This window comes from Serinus canaria, chromosome 4, assembly GCF_022539315.1.
Source record: "Serinus canaria isolate serCan28SL12 chromosome 4, serCan2020, whole genome shotgun sequence".
Classification (NCBI taxonomy): Eukaryota; Metazoa; Chordata; class Aves; order Passeriformes; family Fringillidae; genus Serinus; species Serinus canaria.
The window spans coordinates 22316065-22343042 of NC_066317.1; the positions used below are offsets into that span (position 1 = coordinate 22316065).

General features: G+C 41.2%; 1 protein-coding gene across 1 annotated transcript; it reads left to right on the forward strand.

The window, feature by feature from the left end:
• Positions 1-26978, forward strand: MTTP (microsomal triglyceride transfer protein). Its single transcript, XM_009101285.4, has 18 exons — positions 1-183; positions 4449-4636; positions 5201-5344; positions 7324-7431; positions 8197-8313; positions 9355-9494; positions 10368-10518; positions 13832-13989; positions 14859-15027; positions 15598-15705; positions 16608-16820; positions 17833-18044; positions 18653-18750; positions 18852-18973; positions 19797-20024; positions 23808-23932; positions 24277-24447; positions 25332-26978. Exons 1-18 carry the CDS (start codon positions 123-125, stop codon positions 25498-25500), a joined length of 2682 nt encoding a protein of 893 aa, XP_009099533.1. The 5' UTR covers positions 1-122; the 3' UTR covers positions 25501-26978.

Genomic DNA, 26978 nt, shown 5'->3' on the forward strand with positions numbered 1-26978 from the left:
TTACTACATCTAGATAAACAGTGTGGCCAAGCCTGTGGCTCTCTCTGCAAGCTCCACTCTCAGCTCACTTCTTGGAGGTTCTCACACTTCATGCTGCAGTCAGGAGCTCGGCAGAGTCCAGCATGATTCTTCTTACCGTGCTGTTCCTTTGCATCATTTCCACCTACTCAGCCTCTGTGAAAGGTAGGTCTGTACTGGGCTTGGTTCAGCTTCTGCCTCAGCAGAGGCAAAGCCAGTGTGTGTGTATGCAGATCTCTGTTTTGCCTGAAAAATTATCAGCTTTACTCAGACATGCTTGAGTAATACAAGATGCATTTACTAGCTAGGTTTAAGTGCTTGTAGCATTCCTCTCAGCAGAGGTGCTGGAGGAGATGATGTTTTCAAGTACACAGGGCCAGTGGTGTGACCAGGAGATCAGAGAACTTGAGCTTGCTTAATCAGGACATACTGTGGGGGCACTGACTTCAAAGGGACTTTTCACACGCTCAGAAGTTAAACACATGGAGTGCTCTCTGGAGCAGAGCCAGGAAGTGCTCAGGGCTGCCCAGGTTTCAGCTTCTGAGCAGTTGACTCAGCTACCACTGAAGTCAGTAAGAAGCATCCTGTTAATTTCATGAAAACGTTGCTCTGTAGTAAATCTTGAAAATCTGAATGTCTGCAGAAACCCTGTGAGCAGAGATTTACTCGGGTCCTGACAAAGTCGAGGGTATGAAATCTTGGAGATGGTCTGCTTCAGCAGTGCCAATGTATGAAGCAAGGAAATGTGTCTGTAGTAGTGACTCTTCATGTACAACTTCACATTAAATTTAGAGGAGCAGCAATCTTATAACAAGTTGAGTTTTTAGTTTAATGAGGATGTCTTCATCACGAGGGGAAGCAGGGGGAGCATGCCATCCTGGGCTAAGCTGTTGAAAAGGCTGTAGCGATGCTCTCATGGGTGCCACCTGCTTCCTGCAGGGAATCCAGGGTACGGTGTAAACACAGAGCAGCAACCTTCCTTGTTCCCTGTCTCTATACACTCTCATGACAGGAGTTATAAAGGAGAGAAGTTTGCAAGCAGTGCCTTTACCTGTGAGTTTATTTCATGAGACTGCCACATTCAGTTTATGGCTAGGTACCAATGTGCCACATTTCTGGTGTTTGATCTTCCCAGCTTCCCCTTAATATCAATTAAGCAAAACTTCTTGATGTGAAGTGATATTTGCTTGTCACATTCCCCAGGATACTGAGCAAGCATTTTCCCTTTACTTAGTTGTCCCTTCAGCTCTACCAGATTTCCTCTCTCTCTTGTGCAGAGAGATTGAGAGCTAATTTACTGGCCCAAAGGCCACCTAGGGCTTCAGTGTGAGAACTGGGATTAGGATTAGTGTTTTACCTTTTCATCAGGCCACACTGCCTTTTGGAAATATCGAAACAATATTCTGTTCACAATTAAGGTAGGTCAGCACAACTAAAGCTTTCCTACTGCAGTTCCACTTGAAAAATGTTTTCAAATAAGCGGATGGGGTTTGCTTTTTAAAGCTATCTGGTGTCAGAGATAGTGGCAAATATGATTTATGAAGGTAGAGCTAGCGAGTAGTTAGAGACACACATGCTGTGCATGCCATATGTATTAATAAAAGGCACAGGACTTGACAGCTGTCTCTACTCATGCAGTGTAACCTTCTGTATTATACAGTATCATGATTTAATTATAGAGTTGGCATGTTACCCTTAATGACAGACACTTAACATTACTAGTCAAACTATGTGTTATGCACTCCACCTTGGAAGCAGCACTTCTGACCCCCAGAGAGCTTGGCTGGGCTGGTGGCAGTCTGTGTGTCCGTCTCTCCTCCCTTCTCAGGCAGTGGGACTCTTGCCATCAGCTGAAATGTCAATGGCTGCACCGGCAGCAAGGATTCCAGTGCTGTGCTGAATACAAAGGCTTCTAAAAGAGTGACTTTCTATTAAGAAAAGTTTCTGTCAGAAAGGTGTTGCAATATTCCTTTCAGAATAGTACTGGTGTTTTCTTCATGGAAGTTGGCATGAAAATTTTGTTGTGTTGTTTTGAGTACTGATTCTGGTCAGTGACCCTGTACCTCTGTCTGTCATCTGTCAAGATCCCCCTGTCTCTCAGCCTGACCACACTATTCAGTTGCCTCTCTTGTGTTCCCCATTTCCACAGGGATAAGTGCTAACTCTTTGGGACTGCTTTCAATGCTGCCTCATCCTTGCTGCCTCTCTTATCCTCATCCACTCTTGGCCTACCCTTTGCCAGTCTGGCAACTAAAGGTGTCTTCTGCCCTGGCTCCTGCAGTGTTTTCTACTTGTGAATTGGTGAAAGTTTTCAAAACCTCATGTTCTTCTATCTCCCAGGAATACTTTGCAATCATTCATTTCTTCCATGACACTTGCAAGAAGCTGCTGCATCATTTGCTCATCTGTTTCCTTTAGGATGGAACAGCTCTATTGTCTGTGGGGATAAGCAAATGCTAAAAGGGAGGAGGAGGGAAGGAGCTCTTACAAAAGAAGAATAAAACCATGTATGTGTTCAGCTGTGGGGAAAGGAAGAGGGTAGGTGAAAGGTGCTTTTAACTGAGAATAGGGAAGGGAGCAAAACCACAACATGCACCTTAACTAATAAGAGACTTGTCTCTGAGCACCCAAATAATTTGTCTTGGATGTGCTGTTCCCCTGTTTTTTTCCTTTAGATGGAACTGTGTTTAGAATGCACCTAGTGGGTGGTATTTCTAAAACCTCAGCCAATTCTAAGTCCTTTGCACTGCAGTTTCTGCTGCAAATGAAGGACAGTTTGAGCCAGGAAGCAACTGGCTCCAAGGGACTGCAGGGAACCTGGGGTGTCCTGAAAGGCATAGCCACAGAGCAGGCACTGAGCACCCTCTGCTCTCCAGGGTAAGGTAGCTTCGAAGCAGGGAACTGGGGAAGGAAATTGGCTAGGAAATTCACAGTAAACCTCCAGGAAGGGTTGCATGCCTCTTGGTGACTTTGTTTTGAAACAGACACACGCAAAATCACACGGGCCCCATTGTGTCAACATGACTCCTTCAACCTCCCTGGGAAAAAATCAATAGTTACAGCTTTGGCCTCTCACATGTGAACAGGCAGAGCCCACTGGGATCACCAGACTTGCTGCACCACATCTCCAGCTGGCATAAAGTCTGTTTAGGTCTGTAACTTTGCCAGTTTACACAATTTTCAGATTAAACTTGCTGAAGTGTCCATTTTGCTCAGGGAAAGGTTCTTTGAGGCTCACCTTAATCCACCTCCATGGTATCTGAGTGACCAGGGAAACAACTGAGCAAAATCTTAATGAAACAGAGGTTTTGGACTCTTTAAGAAGTGCAAAATGTATCCATCCAGCCATGATGGAACTACCCAGTGCACCTGCCTAAATGAGCTTTAAAATATTAAAGGGAAATAAGATTTTCCTTTCTATCAATGCAGTGATTTGAAGTTTATTTTAGTCAGATAAAACAGAGGGGTATAACATAAATCAGGATAGCCTGATGAATCTCTGCAGGGGACTTTGAAGATACTGATTCCATTACAGCATGCTTAAGAATTTTTCTGAGATGTTGTGAGAGATTTTTCTTTTTTCCTCCGCCCTTCCCTGCACTTGTCATAAGACTGAGATGCATCTCCCTGAGGACAGCACTTTGTGTTTCTTAGATTAACTCTGTTATGAACTTGTTTCTGCTCTGTACCTCCTGAACTCTGTGAAGAAATTCCAGTGCATTCAGTGGTGCAGGATTTGGGTGTGTGAGGCTGGTGCTGTGCTGCTTACAGATAGCACCTAAGGTCACTCTGTGTGTGTTTGCTTTGAGAATGTTAAGAGCACTTAGTGTACAGCCAGCTTATTTTCCCTTCTCTACCCTTTTACATTCCTTAAAATATATAAATTACCAGCAGAGACAGAGCTATGGGAACAATTATTTAGTTGAAAGAACAAGAGCTTAATTATTTTATCTAAAAAAATACATTCTTAATGTTTTCATCACATTCTTGGGCAAGACTCTCCATGGAAAGATTCCCAATAAATGTGCAAGAGATGCAGAGAATGATTTAGGTCCAACAGATCACATCAGTGCATTTCACATTGCTAAACACACAAATTGTGTGATTACTAACAGTATTTTGAGTTGCAAATAAGTTTGGATTAATTTGTAATGCTAACATAGCTGAAGAAAATAATCTGACAGTCTTAAAGCCCTAGAACAAAGGATTTTATCATCATTCTTAAATATGTATGGTCAATGTCAACATAATCACAAAAAACCCCAGCTGCTTCAGTGAGACAGCCTCTGTAATCAAGAGTAGCAGGATCAGTCCCATAAATCTTTTGCTTGCAATTAAATTTTTAATTTTCTAAAAGTTTCTTAGAGGAAATGGTAGATTATGAGAGTTAGCCAATTCTAAAATGCTGTTTGTTTTTGCTTTCCAAACAGGGCACACTACTGGGCCAAGCCTAAATAATGACAAGCTATATAAGTTTGCTTACTCGGCTGAAGTCTATGTTGATCGGGTGAAAGCATCCCTGCAGAAAAGTGCAGGATATCGGATTTCTTCTGGTGTGGATGTCAACCTCTTATGGAGAAATCCTGACAATGATGATGACCAGCTGGTCAAAATTACGGTAATTATTGCCATCAGACAACTTAAAACATACCCAATCTTTTCTGCACTTATCTAGCTGCTAATCTAATCTTAGAGAACTCACTTTCAGAACAAGAGCTAAACCTTTTATTCTGTAGTCTCATCAACTAAACCCAGCTGCTTTGATATTCTAATTCCTATAGAATTAGATTTCACAAGTACCTATCTAACATAATAGGCCAGCACTTCAGAATACCTCCTGTATTTAGAAATTGCTTCATACAGCTCCTTTAGCTTCAAGCAACTGGTGTGCAAGCCCTTACCTGAGGGGCAATATGTTGTCCTCAGCTGTAGCTGCAAATATTTGTAAATAGAAACTGGGTTTGGTACTTAGCTTTCTGGTGACATTTTCTGGGACTTATTTTCCCAGTGGAGAGTGCTGGCTTCTTTTGTAAACTTTGACATAGTAATCTTGGAAGAATGTAATCAGAACCAGATATGCAGAAATAAAGAACATTTATTATGTGATTTAGTCTATTTAGTATACTCTAGGCCAATTCTACACTGCTCTCTACATTAATTTTCTCTGCTTTTGCTTTGCTAGATGAAAGATGTTCAGGTTGAAAATGTGAATGAACGTCCAGCTGATAAAAACGTCTTCAAAGGAAAAAGCACAGAGAAGATCATCGGGAAAGACTATCTGGAGGCTTTACAGAGGCCCATAATGGTTGAGCTAGTCCGTGGAAAAGTAAGAGCCTGTCTTTTAAATTTCAGTCCCTAAGGAAACATGACACAAATCTTTTGTAACAGACTTGAAGAATTTACCAGTTCACTATTCACTCAGTGTTTTTAATAAGCCATTGTGTCCTATCATTCTGTGTGGAATACAATAGTTTAGAACAGACTGTAATTTGCCTTCTAGCCCAAGCCTAGAAGAACACCACACTATGGGGAAGTAAAGAGTAGATTGTCCACAAAGAAAGGTACACATATAGATATATGCACAATTGCTGTGTGGGATTTGTGCTATTGGCTTCAGCGAGGGCAGGATTTTGTCCACGATCTGAAGGTAGAAAAGCAGATACAATTTTTCTTGAGAGATGTTCTACTGAGTCTGCAAGGAACAGTGTTAATCACCTTAAACCCCTATCAAGTATTTTACCAGGACTGCTTTTCCCAGCTCTCTGGTTTTCTTATTCACTTGTGTCACCTGCAGTTTCAATGGTGCCAAGTTAATGAGCTTGATGCCGAAAGAGCTACAGCCTTACATGTTTTTCCCCCACTGGGAGAGTCTCCAAAAATCAGAAGAGAAGGGTCAGAGAGCAGATGCGTCTCAACACGTGCCTGGGTTTTATATCCTGCCCTGAGAGAGCACCAGAGCGCTGTCCCAGCACAGGAGCACCCATGTCCATTTGTAGCTCTCAGTGTCCCCCTTTCTCTGAGAAGGGGATTCAAGTACATCCATCCCACTCTCTTTTCCCCTGCAGAGCTGCTTATGAGAGCTGCCCTTGTACTCTGCCTACTCTAGTGGCCAGGGAGTGGTGAGGCTCTAGTCATGGCCGCTCCTGCCCCTGGTCCTTCACCCTCCTGTTGCTTGTGGCATTGGGCCAAGAGCCCCATTTCCCCCTCTGCAGCCTGAGCAATGCTCAGCAGGTGGGGCAGGAGGGGCTGTGAGAAAGGAGGAAGGTTGAAGGTCACACTACCTTTTCCCGTCTGCAGAGCGCAGTGAGGGCTGTGACACTCTATCCCAGTGGGATCTTTACCTCCTGCTGTAAATAGGCACTGAGCACATACCCTGGCTGCCAGCTCAGCCTGCTGAATTGCAGCTGCTATCAGACCTGCTCAGTAACTTTCAGACTCAGCCTTGTCATCAGTTTTACACAACATAAAAAGAAACAGGACAGCTCTGGCTGTGAACTGCACACATCCCTACATGAGAACAGAGGTACCAGAAGAACACAGTCAGAACACATCTGCTCCTCATACATTGCACACTTTCACATGCTAAGGCTAAGATGTAATATTAAAAACTTGGGCTTTTTCTCGGGTAGTAGGGTCTGTACACTCCTTTTATGATTTCTTTGTGGTATGACAATTTCATCCCTGGCACAGTAATTTCACTTTTCAGGGTTACCCCAAGATAACACACTGATTGTACTTACAGTTCCAGATAAAGGGGCACTTTTAAAGCACTTTGAATGCAAAGTGGAGGTGCAAAGTCTTGTTACCAGAGGAGAGGCTCAATCACAATAGTTGACCCATGAAGTGCAAAGGTTGTGATATGTTTGACACGTCATTGAAGTCATTCTATCTGTGATTTATCTATGATTCATCTTGAGTTTTTGTAACCTGTGATTAAAGTGCAACAGATATTATGCCCCTGTGGGGAGCAGTTACCTGGGGATTATGCAGAAAAATGAGTCGCCTGTGAAAGTATGAAAAGTTTCCCATTTCCCATCTAAATTCTCTCAATTCCAGGAGGAGAGATGCTCACTGCACTGAAACTGTACTTAGGTTCAGCTGAGGGCCAAAACGTGTTTGTACTGTTATTGTCAGGCCCTGCAGCCTCTGCAGTTTGCTCAAAATAAGCAAATAACAGATCCAAATTCAAAGTAAAGGTAGTTTTTCTAGAGTGAATCCTCACTATTCCTTTCAAATTTAACCAGATTTGTTACACCCTTTTGAATGCTTTTTATATGTTTGTTTGTTTGTTTTTCATTCCTACAGATCCAAACCTTCTACTCATATCAAAATGAACCTGGTTTTACTCAGAACATTAAGAGAGGTCTGGCTAGTCTTTTCCAGCTACAGCTGCACTCTGGTTCTTCCCGTGAGGTATGGTGCTCTATCAGGCAAGATTATCATCACCTGAGGAACAGGCAGAGCCTGATCTGCTCTGGAAGGCAGACCTGTGGCTCCTGCTGACTTCAGAAAGAGTGAACAGTGATAGAAATCAGTGCTTGGATAACGTATGAGGTTAGGGACATAAAGACAGTCTTCTGAATATTTGGCGGCACAAATCAAATAGCTGCAATTAGCACAAAGTAGTAGCACAATCCATTTGATTTAAAATGCCTTTATAAATTTAGCAGAGTTTGGTAATAAACCACCTTAAACCAGGTCACTATAAAAGTGATTATACTGCTGTTTAAAGTTGTTTGATTCCTAAATTTAATGAGTGGAGCCCCAGGTACCCACTAAAATTCTAAATCTGGGTACCCACACAAAGTCAGCACTGATTTAGCTGCATCCATATAAGTTGCCTTCCATTGTTAAATTTCTAAACCTGTCCCCTTGAACAAAGATAAAATTTAACTCAAATTTGTGAGTATAGTGTGAGCTGCCTGGTATTTCCTAATTATTTTGTTTAAACAGCCATTGTTACTTTTTTTCCTAGCCATCTAATGAACAATATCCCTGCCAACCCAAAGCACATAGTTAGAACCACTGACATCCTCAAAACTGTTAAATAAACCCAAGCAGTGCAGCATCTCAGGCACAGGATTCCAACAGTGGAGAGAATGCTTCATCTTTGGAAGGTGTTGGGAGGTCCCAAAAATAAATTAAAGAAATTGTCCTAATCTAACTCTCTTTTCCAAGGTGGACATTTCTGGGAAATGTGATACTACTTACCATGTGCGGCAAGATCAAGTGACTAAAGTAAAAGACCTGGACTCCTGTGAAATAGAAAGGAAAAGATTTACCAGCCACAACCGGGTATGATTTCTTTAACAAAATAAAATCTAGTCTTCCTATTTAAAATATATTCTTAGCAGCTACTACTCTTCTTCTCAGAAGTCCTTCTAGCATTAGAGGAAGCAGATTCTATATGTAAATTTTGTAGTTTTACTAGCCCAAATGTCATATGGAGTTCCCAAGGAGAGAACAGGGAACGGAGTCTCCTGTGGTGTAAACCACTTTCGCTCAGCTGATACAGATGCAGTCATAGTGATAATAGTAACCTTTTCCTCATCTGCTGTAAATGCCAGGCAAGGTGCTGACTCCTGAATGGAGCCTGGTCAGGCTTGCCTGGAAGGTCAAAGGCTTCCCTAATGCTCAGGTGTAATATAGGAGATGTGCCTTAGAGGTAAATAAAGCCCTACTACAGCCCTAGTGGTCCTCCACTGTTAGTAAATGTCTTTCTAAGTAGTCACTGCTGAGGGCAGGCTGGACACCTGCTGAGGGCACTGGGATTCTCCACATCAGAAACTGACTTTTCTCAGCTCAGAGAAGTACAAAGACAGCACACACTCTCTTAATAAACTGCCTTAATACTATGACTGGGTTCCCCATTTTCACACTTACCACAAAGATATCATCTTCTTTTCAAAACAAGAAGCAAAGCCAGCCACCTTGTTTGATATGAGTGTGAGCATGACAGTCTCATTGACAAAACATTTCTCTGGAAAAGATTCTTGTCTTGTTTAAAGCATATTAAACTAAAGCATTAAACTAAATGTAGTACTGGGTGTTTTCTCAGTTGCAGCCTGCTCCATAGCTTCCTGCCCTGCTCCTCCTGTCTTTTACCCTGGTACATACTGAATTTGAAGCACATGGTGTAGAAATGAGTGGCTACTTACTGCAGAGGCAATACTTAAAAACCTGGTTCATGGGCATAATTTGAGATGCCAGTGTGTGTGCACCTTCCTCATATGGCTCTCTTTTATTACAAGTCTTGTCCTCATTTGGAATAGAGAGCTCTTTTCCTATTTTGTTGCTTGTTGAATAACCCTCTTTTTGTTTTATTGTTATTTTCAGATCTTGGATGTCAGTACAAAAGCTACATCAGCTACAGTTTATGTGCTGGAAGACAGTTTCATTAAATCCATTAAGGCAGAAGAAAATTTCGTTTTTGCTCTGAATTACCGAAGAAAAACAGGTGCCAAAATAGTTTCAAAGTAAGTTGGGCAGCTGGCCTGTCTGTCATTGATGGTAGCAGGACTAGTGGTTCAATTCAGGTTACATGTGTAGGTCTTAGAGAATTGAGATCTAAGGCTGTGAACTCTCCAGGTAAGGCTTTAGGTCTCTTTTTTGTCCATATACAGGTCCAACTGTGCCAGGTACCAGGTTCAACTTTGATTAAGGGTTCTACCACACTGCAAATAATAAATAATGGCATTCATAAGAAGTTAATGGAAAACAGCAGGAATTGGCCAAACCCTTTTAATCTACCCGTTAGTGCAATAGGTGTTCTGTCATCTCATTTCTCAAGAAATACTTCTGATGGATTTCTATTTCTAGCATATGAGAGTTTGGAAGTGTAGAAAATAAAATCTACTGCATAGCAAGGAAACAACCATGAAACCTAGATCTGTGTTAGACTTCAGACTGCAAAGCACTGAAAGTGTGGAGATACTCATACAAGGTTAATGATTCAGACATATCTCTAATAGTAGATATTTAAAAGAAAAAGTAGATTCAAAAATTCACTTTCCAGATCTTTTAAGAACAAATATATGAAACATTTCAGAATGTATGTGAATACTGAAGGCTGTTTATCAAGTGTTACAAATCTGTGCTTTAGAAAGTCTCTCATACAGGTATTTTATAGCACATAACTCTAGCAGTAATTTTGCTGGTATCAGATATTTCTGTTACCTTAAAAACCCCACAGACTTGCCATGTTCTGAACATTTTAAAATAAGACTTCAGCCAGTCTGTATTCTATATTTTTGTCTATGGAGGGGTTTTTTTTTTCCTCTTGGTGTGATTTCTGCATCTCTGTGCTGATGGTTGGGCTCTAATGGTGTCCTCACTGTGTGGTTGTACAGGCAGAGGCTGGAGCTGAAGTCAGTTCAAGCTGGGATGGGACTGATTGCTGCAAAGCAAGTCGCTGGTGTGATCAAGACCTTGGACCCCAATTATGTTGCCATGCCCCTGGAAGCAGAGCCAGTGAAGTCTGAATGCAAAAAGTGCCCTTCAGTAAGTAAACACAGGTTCATTGGACATCAGGTTGCTTAGCTGAGCAGGACAAGTGTGAAAGCAAATTTTCTGTCCATGCAGAACTAGGACAGGTCCAGCATAGCAATATAAAATGCACCCTGGAGTAGGAAGTATGGAAGTGTTGCAATGGTGCTCACCCCACACGAGTATCTTAAGATCTACCACTGAAAGTACCAACCTTTCTGCTCTCTTTTAAAGACTGCAATATTTCTCCAGATCACCAGAAATACAACATCCTGTTGTTTTATTTCGCCTTGCCAGCCTTGAGCTGGGTTCACCTTATTTCCTCCGGGTGGAAAATTAATTTTAAGATTGCTGACTGGTGTTTGTAAACAGTTTTGTCATGGAGGAGCTGAACTGCTCCTAGGAATTCAAGTTCATTAGCTATTCCTCAGGCAGGCGAAGCATTGGTTGGTAGTTATATTTAACCTCTTCTTACTAACCTGACCCCGAGGAAATCTTTTGTTTAAAGGATTTTATAGGTATTTTACAAGTATAGAATGGGGATTTAGTATTCTTGAGAAGTCCAATAATGTTCTCATTTTCCCTGGGAAAAACATTGCCTTGTTTTTTTATATTTAAGACATATGAAGGCTAAGAGCATGGCACTGTAAATGCATCATCTTTTGTTTTACTAATGATGTTCATCATAAACTAAATAGATTACTACAGTGACTGTTAGCAAACAGCATTAACGCTATTACTATTGAGGAATGAATGGGAACATTAATTTAAGGATCATTATTCTCCGGTGTTGTTAATCAAGATATAGTTTCTATTCAGCACACATAATATTAGTCCTCCAGAGATACTCCTTATGAGCACAAATATGTTCCTGTATTGGTACTTTTGCTAGTTATTTGGAAGAAACATTACACTGTAATAATTTTTCTTGTCTAATGCTTGTTGAGCCACAGGGAAGACCAAACCCACATATTTGGGGAATATAGAAATGATCCTGCACATGTGCTGGGGCAGTTCTGAGCAGGGAATATCAGGGCATTCTAAACAGAGTAGGGACAGGTAGTTTTTCCCTGACTCTGCCTGTCAGGGTTTGTGCTGACCAATTTGTCACTTGGGACTGAGTTTGTCATAACAGTTATAACTTTCAGCCCAAGATAACAAACACAGGGTATAATTCCAGAGCACTGCCTGCGGACTGAGCTATGTCATTATAAACCTAATGGCACGAGGACAAAGAAGTTCTTCTTTCTCACTGTATTTTTCAGTAACTGCTATGAAAAGATGGGCTCTATAAACAGAACACTGTATCCAAAGCAGCAACATAGCATATGGTACTTATATTTCATAGTATACATTAATGCCCTGCTGACATGCTATGCCTTAGAGTTTTGCATTCTCAAAGCCCTTTTTAAATTGTAACAGGTCTTATCTCTATTTTATGAATTTGATAAAATAATCATTGCTACCCTCATTTCCCAGATGGCAGCATTAGCTTCTCTGAGGTTATGGCAAATGTTTGCACTTAAAATCAGGTCTAGATTTCTGTGTTTAGACAACATAAAGCATGCTCTTTTCAGAAGAGCTCATGTATCTTACACTCTTTCATGCTCATGGTTCCTATGGGGAAGGATTCTTGACCCTTCTGAAGGTGAGGTGGGTTTGTTCTGTCTTGTGCAGCCACCCTTTATACATTGGTAAACAGCTGTCATGCACAGACATTCAAAACCAACTCCTGCTCAGTTTAGAACCTCTTGGTTTGGCTGGAGTTTTCGTGGTTTGCCCACAAGACCTCTGTTCTGATCTCTCTGTCAAGAGAAACAGGTCCGTGTCCACACTGAATTGCCATGTGGAAGTGTGTGCATCTTGTGCCTGAATATTTAGGTTAATAAATCCAAACTGCCTGACATTCACATCAGGAGAATGAAGGCCCTCAGAAAAGTCAACTGTGAATGGTGTTTTTAATGCCATGGTCACTGCAGGAGATGGCAGCTGCTCCTGAGCACCCCTCAAAAGGAAGGCTTGGTCTCCACTCCTTTTTCCTTGATATAGCTCCAGCTTGCATCTCCCACCTTGCTCGCCTCTTAGAGTATGGGCCAAACTGACTAAGAGCAGCCCACACAGCTGGGCTCCACACAGAAGGAAATGTAGGAGAAATGAGGTTAGAGGGTTTTTTTTGCTGGACTGTGGTGCAACTTCAAAAGGGGGAATAAAAAGTGACCTATATATTTATCCAATTTCAGTTAATAATAGCAACACTGACCTTGGTGCTAAGCACTAATTACCAGTTGAGGTTAAAAGACCCATCTGTGCCTCAGAACATGAGCTCCTCCCAGCTGGTCATTAATCCTCAGGAAATATCCTATGTCTCAATCATTGTTGCTTAATTATTGTTTGTTACAGGCAATAGAAGTTGCACTCTGTACTGATGAATGATACTTCTAATTGCCAGCAGGTTCAAGTGCTATTGCCCAACACAAAATCCACAGAGGGGAACTATTTTAGTGAAGGTCAGATGGGTGCTACTGTTATTTCCCACTCAGGAAAACTGCAGTTAAGACTGCTGCAAAGAACAGCTGAGTTTTCACCAAGGAATCTCAAGTTCTCGATAACTTGAGATAACAGAGGCAAAGGCGAGGGAGAGAAGAAAGGTCAAAATACTGGCACCAATTTCTTACAGGAGTGTATCTGGAAGGACAGTTATGGGTGCTTTGCTACCATGTTGGCTTGTTCAGGTAAAAAATGTGAGGTGGGAATAAATACAGAAACCACCATCTTACCTTTTATTTTGTCCAATAGCTACAAATCCCTTTGTATGAAACTTTATGAAAAAAAATGGGAACAATTTCTTGAACATTTAATCCTGTTCTATACTAACCCGAAATGACCATCTTCTCAAAAAACATGATTAATTGGTGAATTGGGGATTGTGCATCTCCCTTTTTAAAAAAAAAAAAATCTACTTAGGAAAAAATGGGAACATAAGGCAAACACCATATTCACCAGAAAGCACAGTAAATTTCAAGAGAAGAGAATACATTTTATTCCAGTTACAGTACAAATAAATTTTCTAAAAAAGATTGTGGTTAAGGTCATGTACAACATTAGGAAAATAATAAAGAGTTGGAAGAGAGACAGCTGTAGAAGGATTTCTAAGATATTTGTGCTGGGATATCATAAATTACCTAATACTGAGCTAAAGGATCATCAGTCTGTTGGATTTCAGCTACTCTGAGCAACTGCTGGCCTACATATTGGCATTTATTTAGTCTGATTTTGAGAACTGAAGCTATAATCTGAAAGATTTGACATAATATGAATTGTTTTGCAGCTTTCTGAGCACTGGAAGAGCATCAGAGAAAAAATGCATCCTGACAAACTTTCCAAACCTGATGCTGCAAAAAGCTTTTTGTCCTTCATTCAGAACATCAGAAAAGCTACGAAGGAGGAGATACTGAAAGTTATTAAAAGTGAAAATAAAGATTTTCTGTAAGTTACCATGAACAAGTTTTTAAAAGGTCTAAGTTACTGAAGAATGCAGAAGGGCAAATTGCATACAAAGAGATTGAGTTCTACTGGTGATGCCCTAGCAATGCAAACCTAGTGTTCAATACTGTCTACAGGAAAAGGATTTTTTTTTTTGAAGTTATGTTTGTACTTGTAATATAATAAATTTTCAGCACACCCTTCAGCCACCAGGGTTGTATCTACAGGGCAAGGTCAACATGGTTTGTAGTTTAGCCAAAGGTTCTCAGACCAAATGGTTGTTCTGAAACAACCCTATAACTTGTTCTTGACTTCCCATTGGTTTCCTTCAACAGGAGATACAACAAAGAAGTATTCCCAGGCAACATTGATGCCTAGGAACTGTCCTGGCGTTAGAGTTTGGTTGTGAACAGCATGCACACTGAAACTTGAGAGTTGGAAAGCATTTCTGAGTCATATGGTCGGGATCTTTCAAATAAATTGTAGCAGTTGCTAGCAGTGGAGATAAACCTGAGAGTCACTCAGGCAGCATAGAAGCCTCTTCTCTACGTGTCATTGTGCCTGCAGTACTGAAACACTTCTTTATAACTATAACCTTTTCCTGTAAACTTTAGTACACTTGTGATAGTTGGGTTTTTAAACTTTTTTTGGTCCCCTATTTGCATAAATTCAAATACTATCCATGGAAATGAGTCTGTGTACCATTTTGAGGTGAAAGTTCAGGGACACTTTTTCCAACAAAAGATTCTCTTACTTGCAATGAAGAGCTGTTTCAGTACATTAGCTTCTTTCTCTCAATATGCAACCAAGTCTTTTCAGTATTGGCTGGCTCATTGCAAGGATATGTTCATTTAATTTGCACTTCTTTGTAGTCCACAGGTAGTGGATGCTGTAACGTCGGCTCAGACCCCAGAATCACTGGAGGCTGTACTGGAGTTTCTTGACTTTAAGGATGCAAGCACTTTTATCCTGCAGGAGCGGTTCCTGTATGCCTGTGGATTTGCTTCTCACCCCAGTGAAACGCTCCTGAAATCATTAACTGTAAGTCCAAGGACAAAACAAATACAACAGAGCTAATACTCTTATGCCTTGTCCCAGTCAAAGGGGAAGAGAAGAAGAAACAACTGTTGCTGTTTCTAATTTTCCTTTCTTTATGCCTTTCAGGGTTTCCTATAAGAGTGCTATTAACATAGAGCCTGCAAACAACAAACATTCCTATGTCCAGACTGAAAATCTATTTACTTTGTAAAATATTACCAAAATCCATTACTTGAAAAAGAAACATAATACTGAATGTTATGAAAATCATTTGAGGATTGTTTGATTGTTGCCTTATGAAAGTCCTGTAATCAGAAGTGTAAATCCCTTTTTTTTTTCCCCAAATGAATCTACTTGAGACACTGAATGTAACTGAAGGTGAAAATGGCACCGAGTTATTATATGTAATGATAGAGCAGTGCTGTGCTTAGCCTGAGCCCAGGCCATCGTGATAATCACTGCCCTTGCATTGCATTAATGTTCACAGAGAATGAGGGAACCTCTTGAACCCACAGCAGTGTGGCTTCTCACGTTTACACTGAGACACTAAACAGTTTTGCTTTTGCATGACAGGAGAAGTTCAAGGGGGAAGTCGCCAGTCAAGAAATCAGAGAAACTCTTGTCATTGTCATGGGAGCACTCATTAGAAAGCTGTGTGACAGGGATGGCTGCAAGCTGCCAGTGAGTATCTGATGGTCACTGCTGCCTAAATTCTGGTCTGCAACACACAGGACTGATCCCTGGTGAGATTACTGGGGGAGCATGACAGATATGGGAAGTAGATTCTCCCACTTAAAATAAGTCCATGAACTCCTATGTTTGATAGAGGATTGTATTTTTTTTTTTAATAATGACCTCCAATTTGTCAGATTTAGGCTTTAATCTTGTCTCTTCCCATTTTTGTGGCTGAACCTGTCAGCAGAAGCAGCGCTTGTGCTGCCTTGTCCAAAAGCTTTGCATATCCTCAGAGAAACACTGGCAAACTCAGGATCTGTTTATTATTTGCAATCACCTTAGGTTATTTCACCTCTGTGAAGAAAATTCATTGATTCAAGTAATCAGCCATGCCCCAAACATGCATAGAAGGAGGAAGACTTACTCTGAGCATGAACTGCGTAGATGCTGGTGTTAGAGGATGAGCATGATCAGACAAGGCTGCTGGATCTGTGTTGTTCAGCACTGCAGCACACTGCTGAAAAGATACAGAGCCCTTTTAATTACCTGAACAGGCCCTTTTAATCTCCCTTGTTAATTCCCAAGTAGTTTTATAACATTATGTTATGAGGCACTGAAGAACACTTCCCTTGCCTTTTTTGTGGGGACTTGTTTGCCCCACAAGGAAGACCTGTGAAGTCCCTGAATCAGGTCAGGAGCAGCTGGCAAGTGATAAAACTTTGGATCAGGTGTCACTGTAGCTGCAGTCACTTTGGTTATGCTTGAAGGAAGCCATCAACATACAAATAAAACTTTTGCAAACCCTGTGCCACAAAAACATGCCAGAAACCAGCCCTGCCCCTTCTACTAATGCAAGGGGAAAAAGGGAGGTTTGTGAGCACCATTTAATGTGGTGTTGATTTTCTTAGGCTGTTGTAGAAGCCAAAAGGTTGATTCTGAATAGACTGGAGAAGGCCAACAAAGACGACAATGTGCAGATGTACCTGCTGGCACTGAAGAACGCACTCCTTCCCGAAGCAATTCCAGTGCTCCTGAAGTACGCTGAGTCAGGTGAAGGACCCGTCAGCAGCCTTGCTGCCACTGCCTTGCAGAGATACGATCCTTCTTTTCTCACCAAAGAGGTAAGAAAATATACTGTAAGAAAAGAAGTGCAGGAGACTGTATTAAAGACAGAGGGTAAATTAACAGAGCTCATTTCTTGTCATCACCAACATGGACAGGGAAGTTGATTACAATCTCAGTTAGTTTGCTGATGGCACCAAGCTGTGTGGTGCAGTCAACATGCTAAAGGCAAGGAATGGACTGGTGGACACGTGCTAGTTAGCCCTTGGCTCCAGGGTCACACGCAGCTATCAAAGGTGGCGTGCAGTCTGTGGGGAAAACCGGGCTCTGCTCGCCAGAGGGAGCACTTGGGCACCTGGGCAGTCCCTGTTCTGTCTTGTGCTTTCACACAGGGAGAGTGCACAAAGTAACAGAAGGGTAAAACAGCTGCAGTTTACCCTGCAGGCTATAAGAATAGGAAAAGACATAGAAAACAGTGGGACAAGAGGGCCTGCCTCTGCTGCATTACCTTGAATTCCATTTCATATCTGCTGCTGGCCATCAGGATTGAGGCTGTCGGTGCTGCTCTGCAATGAGCATGTTGGAGCCCATTCAGTGGGACTACATGGCTTTCCACAGACTCCCCTGTAAGAAAGATGTGTCACAATCTTCTCAGGGACACGCCACCACAGGCACTATCTAGAAAATTAAAATAACAAGATTCTTGGTTTTTGAAGTACATGTTTCCTTTACAGTCAAGAAAATATCTGTCTTACCACTGCCACATTTGTTCTTAGTGCTGCTACTTATTTACAGCCCTGCTTTGAAAACCAGTGTGTAAGGCTGTATTTGGTCTGTGGCTGAGAGAAAATAACAGATGTCCCACTTGTCCTTGTGGTCACTGAGCTATACATGTCTCAACATTCCAAAAGGACCATGAAAAACATGATGCCGAAAATATATCCTTATGTATTAGCCTTAGCTATGGAGCTAACTAAGCTAACTTAAGCTGATATTATAAACGAGATTCCAACCTGTACTTTGCCCACTCATCTGCATGAGCACTGAGTGAATAATGTGTTTCCTGACCAGGTGAAGGAAACAATGAACAGGATATATCACCAGACTCGCAAAATCCACGAAAAGACAGTGAGAACCACAGCAGCTGCCATCATCTTAAACAGTAACCCATCCTACATGGAAGTGAAAAACATCCTGCTCTCCATTGGGGAACTGCCAATGGAAATGAACAAGTACATGCTCTCCATGATCCAAGATATACTGCGCTTTGAAATGCCTTCCAGGTACATTAAGTTCAGTGTAAATAAATACAGCCCTTCCTTACAGAGAACACACAGGTTCTCACGAATTACTAAAACCTAAGGAGAGTATAAAAGAATATCTTATTTCTATGTCCCTTGTATTGTTATTTCAGAATAAATCCCTTATTTCAATGTAGTTATTTTAATAGCTATTCACATTTTCACAGGTACAAAAAATAATTGGGCATCTGACTTGCATTACTGTGAAAAATGTCTTCTGCTGATCTTACTTCTCTCAAATGGTCCCTTGCTTTTATATTTTCAAAACCAGTGATGTGGAAAAATTTTAAACATCACAGTGTGAGAATAAAAAGAATCAATATATATCTTCTTCTCAAAACCATTCATTTTCAAGCAAGACCTTTGCTTGCTTTTCTTCCTATGACTCCAGGGAGTACCTGAAATTGAAAGAGAGACTCTGGGCTAGGGCAGATTTTTCGTGGGAAAAGGTAAAGGTTTTGAAAACCCTCTTTCCTACTGGGAAGTTCACCCTCTCTTAAGCTTGATCTTTCTACCAAAAAGTAATACATTTGGTGCTGTAACATTTTTGTATCTCAGTGGTTTTGTTTGTTTGTTTTGAAATCACACAGCAAAACAGTTCGGAAAGTTCTGAAGGACATGCGTGCCCATAACTACGATCGCTTCTCCAAGATGGGCTCTTCCTCTGCCTACACCGGATATATCACACGTATGTAACCATGAAACTGCCTTTGAACCCTCTTTGTATTCCCAAACATTCCATTAATCCACTAGTGTAGTCACAGGTACCTTCTTTCTTTTTTAACTAAGGTGGTCCTGATGTGTCATCCACATACAGCCTCGACATCCTTTACTCCGGCTCTGGCATTTTACGGAGAAGTAACATGAACATCCGTGTTTTCGACAGAAGCACTGACCTTCATGCCATCCAGGTAACTTCCACACTGTGCATAATAACTTAGCCAGTATGTGGCCCTTTTCATACAGCTTCTAAATCAGTTCAGCTAGTGCTTAAGACCGTAAGGTTTGCTGCACTGGGCCGAGAACAAGCCAATGACAGGGGAAAACCAATAACAGGGGAAAACCCCATGCTGTGGCATATGTTTGCCATAAAAAAAACCCAAGTGTTTTGTCCTTCATCATAGGTCGTGGTCTGTGCCTGTGTAAAGCCTATGCTGTTTATCTGATGTAATCAATAAAAGCTTTGTGAGTTTGTAAAATCAGGTCCCAGTTCAGGTTATGTCGCAGAATGGAAATTCAAGGAGTAGATCAAATGTACAAATCAAAGAGATTTTAATGTCTGTATTTTAGACTTTTCTTGATATTTACAAGAATCTTCAGCATTATAATTCTCCTAAATTTATACAGGACAAAAATTGTGCTGTGGAACATCTCTGGCTTTTCCTCCCAGCTGTCCATGTAAAATAGTTATATTTTTCATGGACAGGAAAAAGATAGGAAGGAAAACGTGTTTGAAAGAATGTGTTTGAAAGAAAACTAGTCTCAGGATAGTGATCTGCATGTGGGTAAATCCTGCTCAGCATCTGAAGGGCAAAAACATGGCATGAGATTATTTTATTTTCCATTTTTGTAAGTGCTCTTCCTAGTTCCATTAAGTCTTAACCTCATACCTTTTCCACTACAACTACATAAATTAGAATTAGGCATTTAGACATAAAGAAAATAAGTGGTGTTGTTAATAGTCTGAGTCAGGCAGGATTTTTTCATTGATTCTGTATCATTGCTCTTTCGTAGGTGGTTCTCGAAGCTCAGGGTCTGGAGTCCATTATAGCTGCAACTCCTGATGAAGGAGAGGAAAACCTGGACTCCTTTGCTGGCATGTCTGCCATTCTGTTTGGTTTCCAGCTCAGGCCAGTGACATTTTTCCAAGGGTATGGTGATTTAATGTCTAAAATGCTCTCGGCAACTGGAGATCCCATGAATGTGGTGAAAGGACTTGTCCTCCTCACAGATTTCTTACAGGTACTAACAGCACACTGTTTGCTTCTTTTTCTGTCTCTTAAGCACAGGTGGTTCCTCCCCCACACTGCTATTGTAGGACACCTTATTTTCTTTATTCTCAATGCTGATAAACTTGACCAGTGTTACACAGCTTACCTTTACTAGGAGAGCAATAGAAAAGTAATGGGTATTAAAAACCAGAATAAAATTACATGAAAGGCAACCTAGAACAAAGGTGAGAACAGACATTCTAGAAAATAAACTATAAACTTAACAAAAGCAAATCCAGCTGAGTTTCCTGTTGAAAATTCATATTGCTCTCAGCTATGACCTTCCCTCCCACAGTTTTTTGTAGTACAGTCTTGTTATGTGTGACCACCTAAGTTTTTCTATTCACAAGTTGTCCAGGGACGTTGTGTCCAGTTAGGCAATAATTGTCAGGTGAATGAATCAGATAACTGTCCTTCAAAGAACAATGCTAAGAGGTCCACATTTCAACTGTTTATTTCTAGGCAAAACAAGGAATTAAAATGAGGATTACACAGTTTTTATGCAACTGTCAACCCAAATGATTTGCTAATTTTGTGCTTAAATAGATTCACATATATTCCAATAACACATACATAATGTGTTATTGGAAGACTATGAATCTAGACATCTCTCTCAATGTGTAGGTCAGCACTTGATTTGATATCTTTGCTCTTCCCAAGCTGGGATCTCCTTAGAACCTGTGGATTTAACAGCTGTACTCAGCTCACAAAACATCTGCAGTCTCAAAATTTACTTTTGGCTTTTCCCATGTAATTAAAAGCCAAAGAAAATGCCAGAAGTAGATGATGAGACAATCCACTCTGCTCAAAATTACACAGAAACACCCTCTGCACATGACAGGTTTTCCCATCCAGAACCCAGCTCAGCTCCTTCTAATGGTATTTTAAGTCCAGAGGGCTTCCCAAGTAGTGCCCAAATTGGCTAACTAAAGCTCATTCCAGCAGTGCTTTACAGTTCACACGCAGATTATGGGCAAAAACTTTGCTGTGACCTATTTAACAAACAGACCGCAGAGGTGAGAAAGATAATCATGTCTAGTCCTGAGCACAGGGAGCATTTAGAGAACTAAATATTTCCAACTGCTGTGCATGCACGAAGCTCCAGACATACTCTAGCTGAATCAGCTGGCTGGGCACCCCTAGAGCTCTGTCCGCCAGCAAATTCTCCACTCCTTGCCTTTGGAGAGCCTCTCAAAAGTCTGGGGCAGCCAGGGCTGGGACTGTGTGCCATTTTTAACAATATCAGGGTGCAGTGTTTTCAGTCAGTCATTACCTTTTTGGAAGCCTTGGCAGCAGTGTCTTACCTCCACACCCCACAAGGGCAGGAATGGTTTGAAGCACTGTTGAACACAGCTTCAAGGTGGAGCTGCCTTTTAAGCACAGCCCATCTTTCTAACAATGATCTTATAGCTACATTCCAACTTGACAGCACATCAACATGGTATTGGCACTTCCATGTGGCCACAGTGTTGTTTCAGGGCTAAGAATAACCAGAAGTTATATTCCTGCTATGAAATAAACAGAGCTCATAAAACTGTTTTTGAGACTCCTAAGTCACCTGCATTAAAGTTCAGCAGTGTTAATAGTTCTCCTAGGCAACACACCTGCCAGAAGCCCAGGGAAATGAAATACTGTATTGATAGGTCAGAGAAGCCACTTGAAAGCCAGACCCCAGTGGAAGGTAGCCAGTTCCCAGAGAAGTGCTTGTTGCAGCCATCTCTTACTGTGTTGCATTACAGTAAGATTGCATTACAGTGCAATACATAAATACACTTTCTTATTGAAACATGGCGCATTTCAGCATTTTAAACAGTAACAAATGACTGGTTCTGATCTTTTGGGTCACATTTTCCACTGCAAATGAGACACAAAGCTTAAAATAGGAAAGGAAAGGAAAATACTTCTCCTTTGGAGGCTGGGTCCCTGTGATATACACCTCCCATCAGCCTGGATTGGATTTGCACATGAGACGAGGGACAGGGCTGAGCTATAAATAAAGAAATAGATGAGCTAGTAAAACACAAGAGAAGTGCTGCTTAACTTCTCTGCTGGTTTCAATGACAAATACAGCTTAATTCTAGGTAGCATTTAAGTCTTGAACCATGCAGCCTTTATAAACCCAGCCTACTTTAATATTCTTGGGTGCAATTTGACAATACATCTAAAAATATCTGCTCCTCTGGTTGTGTGTACATATCTCTGCCAGCATGTATACTGTTACCTCCTCACTCATTAGCAGCTACTCACCAATGCAGTCCCAATTAAAAGCAAAGTAAAATAAAGTAAAACAAGCTTTATGTCCACACCTAAACAGCAAGGGAAGTATTTTATGCCCCATTGCAGTCAGTATAAAAACTCCCTTTGATTTCAGAAAGGTTTCAATTTCAATCCATGATTTTAACTTGGGTGAAAATAAGAAATCGGAGCGTCATATGACCACACTTGCTGGGGTCATGCTGGATTTATAAGCCACAGCCAGCCCACTGCATTCTTTAAATCTCAAGCCCACTTTAGCAGCAACTGACTGCCAAGATGGCTCTGCCAAGCTGGTTCTGTCAAGGAAATAATTTCAAGGATAATTAACTTACCCTAAAAGGTGAAGTAACCATGTACAGCTACCATAATTATCCGAGTCTTCGATTACAGCTGGATAACTTTCATGTTCTGAACAAAAACCTTCCCTGATGTTGCTCCTTGCTATAGGGATTAGGAAGCTAGACTGACTCTCTGCTTGCTTCTTCCTTAAATCTTGGGACAGCATTAGTTGGAGTCACTGGACTACTGAATAGCTAAGAAGAGAATAGAGACTTCTAGGGTGCCCGGACATCAAAAAGGGGCAGGAAATTCACATTCCCACATGTCCTGCAACATTAAAGGTGCTGAGAACACCACAGGCACAGAAGCCTGAGAGGAGGGAGAAACCATCTGTGAGACTGGAGAAGGTGTCCTGTATGTGAAGCACATGATCAAAATAAGCTTTTCCCAAATGAATATTTCTTTGAAAATGGTGAATTAATCCACTAGTTCTTAGGGAAACCGTACAACTATCTAAAGAGAGATAGATTGCCAAGCTGGGTGAACCTTGAAATCTTGGCTGTGTGTCAAACCTTAAAAGGAATGAACTGCCATGACCCTGAGCTATATTACCACTTCCGAAATTGACTTTATGGATGTGTTTCCAGTCCAGCCTTACAGGTCTCATGAAGCCATGAGCACATTTGATATTTGATAGAAAATGCATTTAATGCAAATTAAGGTGCATTAGCTGATGGGTTTGGCCACCCCGCCACTGAAGACATAATTCCTGTCATATGGTGGGTTTGGAGCCACTGCACAAGTGGCAGCATCCTACTGCCAGTACAGGTCTGCTCAGGGGTGCTGGTCACACTGCACTGCACCTGTGCTGGGCTACCAGCAAGGAGTTTAATCTGATTTAGCTGGACTGCTGTCACAACCTCTGTGGGGCTTGTGTGGTAGCTCTCGGAGACATGATATTCCCTGCAGTGACACTCCGTGCAGAAGTGATGCCAGCTGGCACACAGGGGAGAGGAGAAGGATGCAAGGTGCCTTGCTGTAGCTTCATCCCATTTTTGAGGGAGAGAGGTGCATCAGGATGTTTTGGCCATACTTTCAGAAAATCCCTCTATTCCTTTTTGTTCCTGCAAAATGGCAAGTGGTGTGAGTGCAGGACCAAAGGGAATCAGGAAACCTCTAAGGTCTGCAGTCAGTAACCTGTGCTTTGCCATGGCTCCAGGAAATCCAGCTGCAGTCTGGGCCCACAGCCAGTGCAGAGTTCCTGGGTGGGCTGGCCATCGACATCTCCGGAGGGATGGAGTTCAGCCTGTGGTACCGGGAATCCAAAACCAACGTCAAGAACCGGTGAGATACCCCCAGCACATGCTGTAGCTGTAGACAGCTCAGGCTTCTGAGCCATGGTAGCACCAATGACACAAATTTAAAGACCTTGCACATGAGTTAGAATTAAGAAACTGAATAAATAGAATTAAATAGTTAAGTGCATGGGAGAATGTCTGTACTTCTCTTTGCCTTTTTACCTGGATAATACCAGTTCCCACTGGTCTCATGTGAATTTATATACCTTACATGAAGAACAGGCTCTTTTGAGGGCAGTTTTTATGTATGTTGGTAGAACTGCTTGTAATTCAATTTCCTCTTTTTTAATGTGTTTTGAAACAATTGCAATGCCTAATTTTTTTTTGTAGGGTAGCCATATTTGTAGCTGGTAACACTGAGGTGGATTCCTTCTTTGTAAAAACTGGTATGGATACCACTTTGGAAACAGAAACATCTTTAGACTTCATCTCTACAGTGCAGTTTTCACAGTACCCATTTTTGGTCTGTATGCAGATGGATAGAGTGGACTCTCCATTCAGGTAAGATCTAAGAGCACACACTTTCTGAAGTGTCTTTCCAGCCAGCTGCTGGAACTTTTGGTTTTCACAGATATGAGATTAACCACTGAGGCCAAATTCCAGCCTAGCACGATGAGGTGCAGTGCAGGCTGTTACACACACTGACCTCTCTGATAACCCATTCCTCCCTGTCCCTCACCCCTGAGATTCAGAAATAACCTTCCTGAAGATCACAACTGATCAGCTCTGAATGTGCACTTCAGTCCAATTTTTTAATTTGATTTTGCAAGTGAACTAACTAAAGTGGCAGGACAGTAGTGCCCTCGTGTGCAATCAGTTCTGATGGTGACCTCAGGCTTTGCCAGCAGCAGTTCTATATTACACTATTGAGAAAGGAAGTGCAAAGCCATACATGAGCTGAAAGCTCTCTTCATCATCTGCTATTTACTCATGTTAACAAAAGTACCTGGTCTGGTACTCCAGCAGCCATTGTGTTCTATCATACTTTATTAAGGCACCATTTTTCCTGAAAACTAAACAACTGTGCAATAAGGTTAAAAAGATGCTCTTCAGTAGCCAAAGAATAGTAATTAAATTGGCTTTATTTGGTATACTGCTCTCTCCTAATCCCTGTTTGCTAAGACCTAAGGAAGATAACATTTGTAGAGCCTGTGCCAGAGTTCCAATCAGGTTTTTCTCATCCAAAAGATGGTTAAAAACCTGAGAGGATTTAAAGATTTTGAGAATCTTCAGGAAAGTCTGCTATTCTGCAGCTTCTAGAACATCTGCTGATTATGTCTGCTGACTGTGGAAGAGCCACCTGGCCTGTGTGCAAGGTGCTGGTGGCAGGGTGCAGGCTGTGCACAGACCTGCTGACGGCAGAGCGCGGTGCTGTGTCTTTGCAGGACTCACATGACCAAGTACGAGAGCCTGCCCTCCGGCAGGCGCTACACGGCCCGCAGGGGGAAGGCAGCCACGCTGGCCGGGAATGAATACCCCCTGCACCAAGAAAACTCCAACATGTGCAAGAAAGTGTTCGGCGCAAAGTCGGACTCTGCTGGCAGCTGGTTTTGAAAGCAGCACCCGGGCTCCTGCTTTCCTGCATCCCTCAATGACTTCGGCCTGCACACACCTTACCAGCGTGGAGCTTGACCCTGCGCTGCTGCATTAATGGGAAATTTGCCATTGATTTCAACGGGCCAGGATCAAACTCTCAGTGTGTGCACAGTGTTTACATATTAACCTATATTTAAAACTTTTGTAAAAAAAAAAAAAAGCCCTAAGGCAAATAAAGACCAATTTGGTAGCTTTTCATGCACTCCCGTAAGGGTGGTGCTTGTTCTTCATTTTTACTTTTTTTGTGCCAAAAGCAAAAGTAATCTTCCTTTTTTTTTTTTTTTTTTTTTTCCTTGGGGAATACAGAAGTCTGGTTTTGATGTGTGGAAAGAACAACTATGATGTATAAAGAATGATTATTTATAAATGTATTTTAAAGTATTTAGGTGTTTTAGGCCTATGACCGATCCCTGTTCAAATACTCAAGTACAATTAACATCCAGATAGGACCAGGAATTCCTGCTTACTCAGTATTGCCTGTTTACAAAAAAAGCAGGTTTTATTTTACATGATTTTAAAGGATTTTGTGGGGGTTTTTTAAGCAGGCAGAATTTGATTATTATTATTTATCTTTTGGGTTTTTTTTTTTTTATTAACTGCTGTAGTTAAATACAAATGATTAACAGTGTGGGGTTATGTTTCCAGAAGGAACTTACAGTTGCCTTAATTCTGTTCTCATTAAAATCAATGGTGTAATTTCTGTAGCTACCAGAAGCAGGAGCAGAGTTAAGTCAATACTGGCAGCTCATCAAGGTTGCCTCCTAAAAATTTGTCTCCCTGTGTGTAATCAAGGCAGGTGCATTTCAAAAAAATGAGGCAAAATACACTAAGGCAATTCTGAACTATGAAGAAGGAAAGGATCTTGAAAGAAATAGATTTTGGATGCACAGTCTAGCAAAGCCTGTGCTGAGCCAGAACATTTTATTCTAGGTAAGTTAGATTTGTATTTCAATGCAAAAAATAATCACTGCTCAGGCAAGTCCTCTGATTATAATTGCTTAGACACTTCAAGCAGTGTCTTCATAGGATCTGTGAAAAAAATTTTAAAAAAGTTTTACATCAGCATTGCAGATTAAAAAAGAATATACCCCATCCCAGCTCAGCTGATCTCTGATCCATCTGATTTAATTTTTATAGGACAAGGTGGGCAAGTGCTGTTCACAAAAAAAAGGTAAAATAAAAAGCCAAGAAGAACTGTTTATTTTTTAAAAACCCAAACCCAAAAGCAGACAGGAAAAACTCATAAATTGTCATGAAAAAAAATTCATTACAAGATTAAGAGAAAAATCCAAACTCTTTTGTGTTGTAAAAAAACATGAGTGGAGAAATCTGCAAAAAATCAAACTGTCAGTGGGATGAAATGGTCTGCTTGTTGTCTTTCCTGAAAATGCTGGCACATTTCTAGTCAAAGCCTAAATAAAACAGGTAAAAAAATA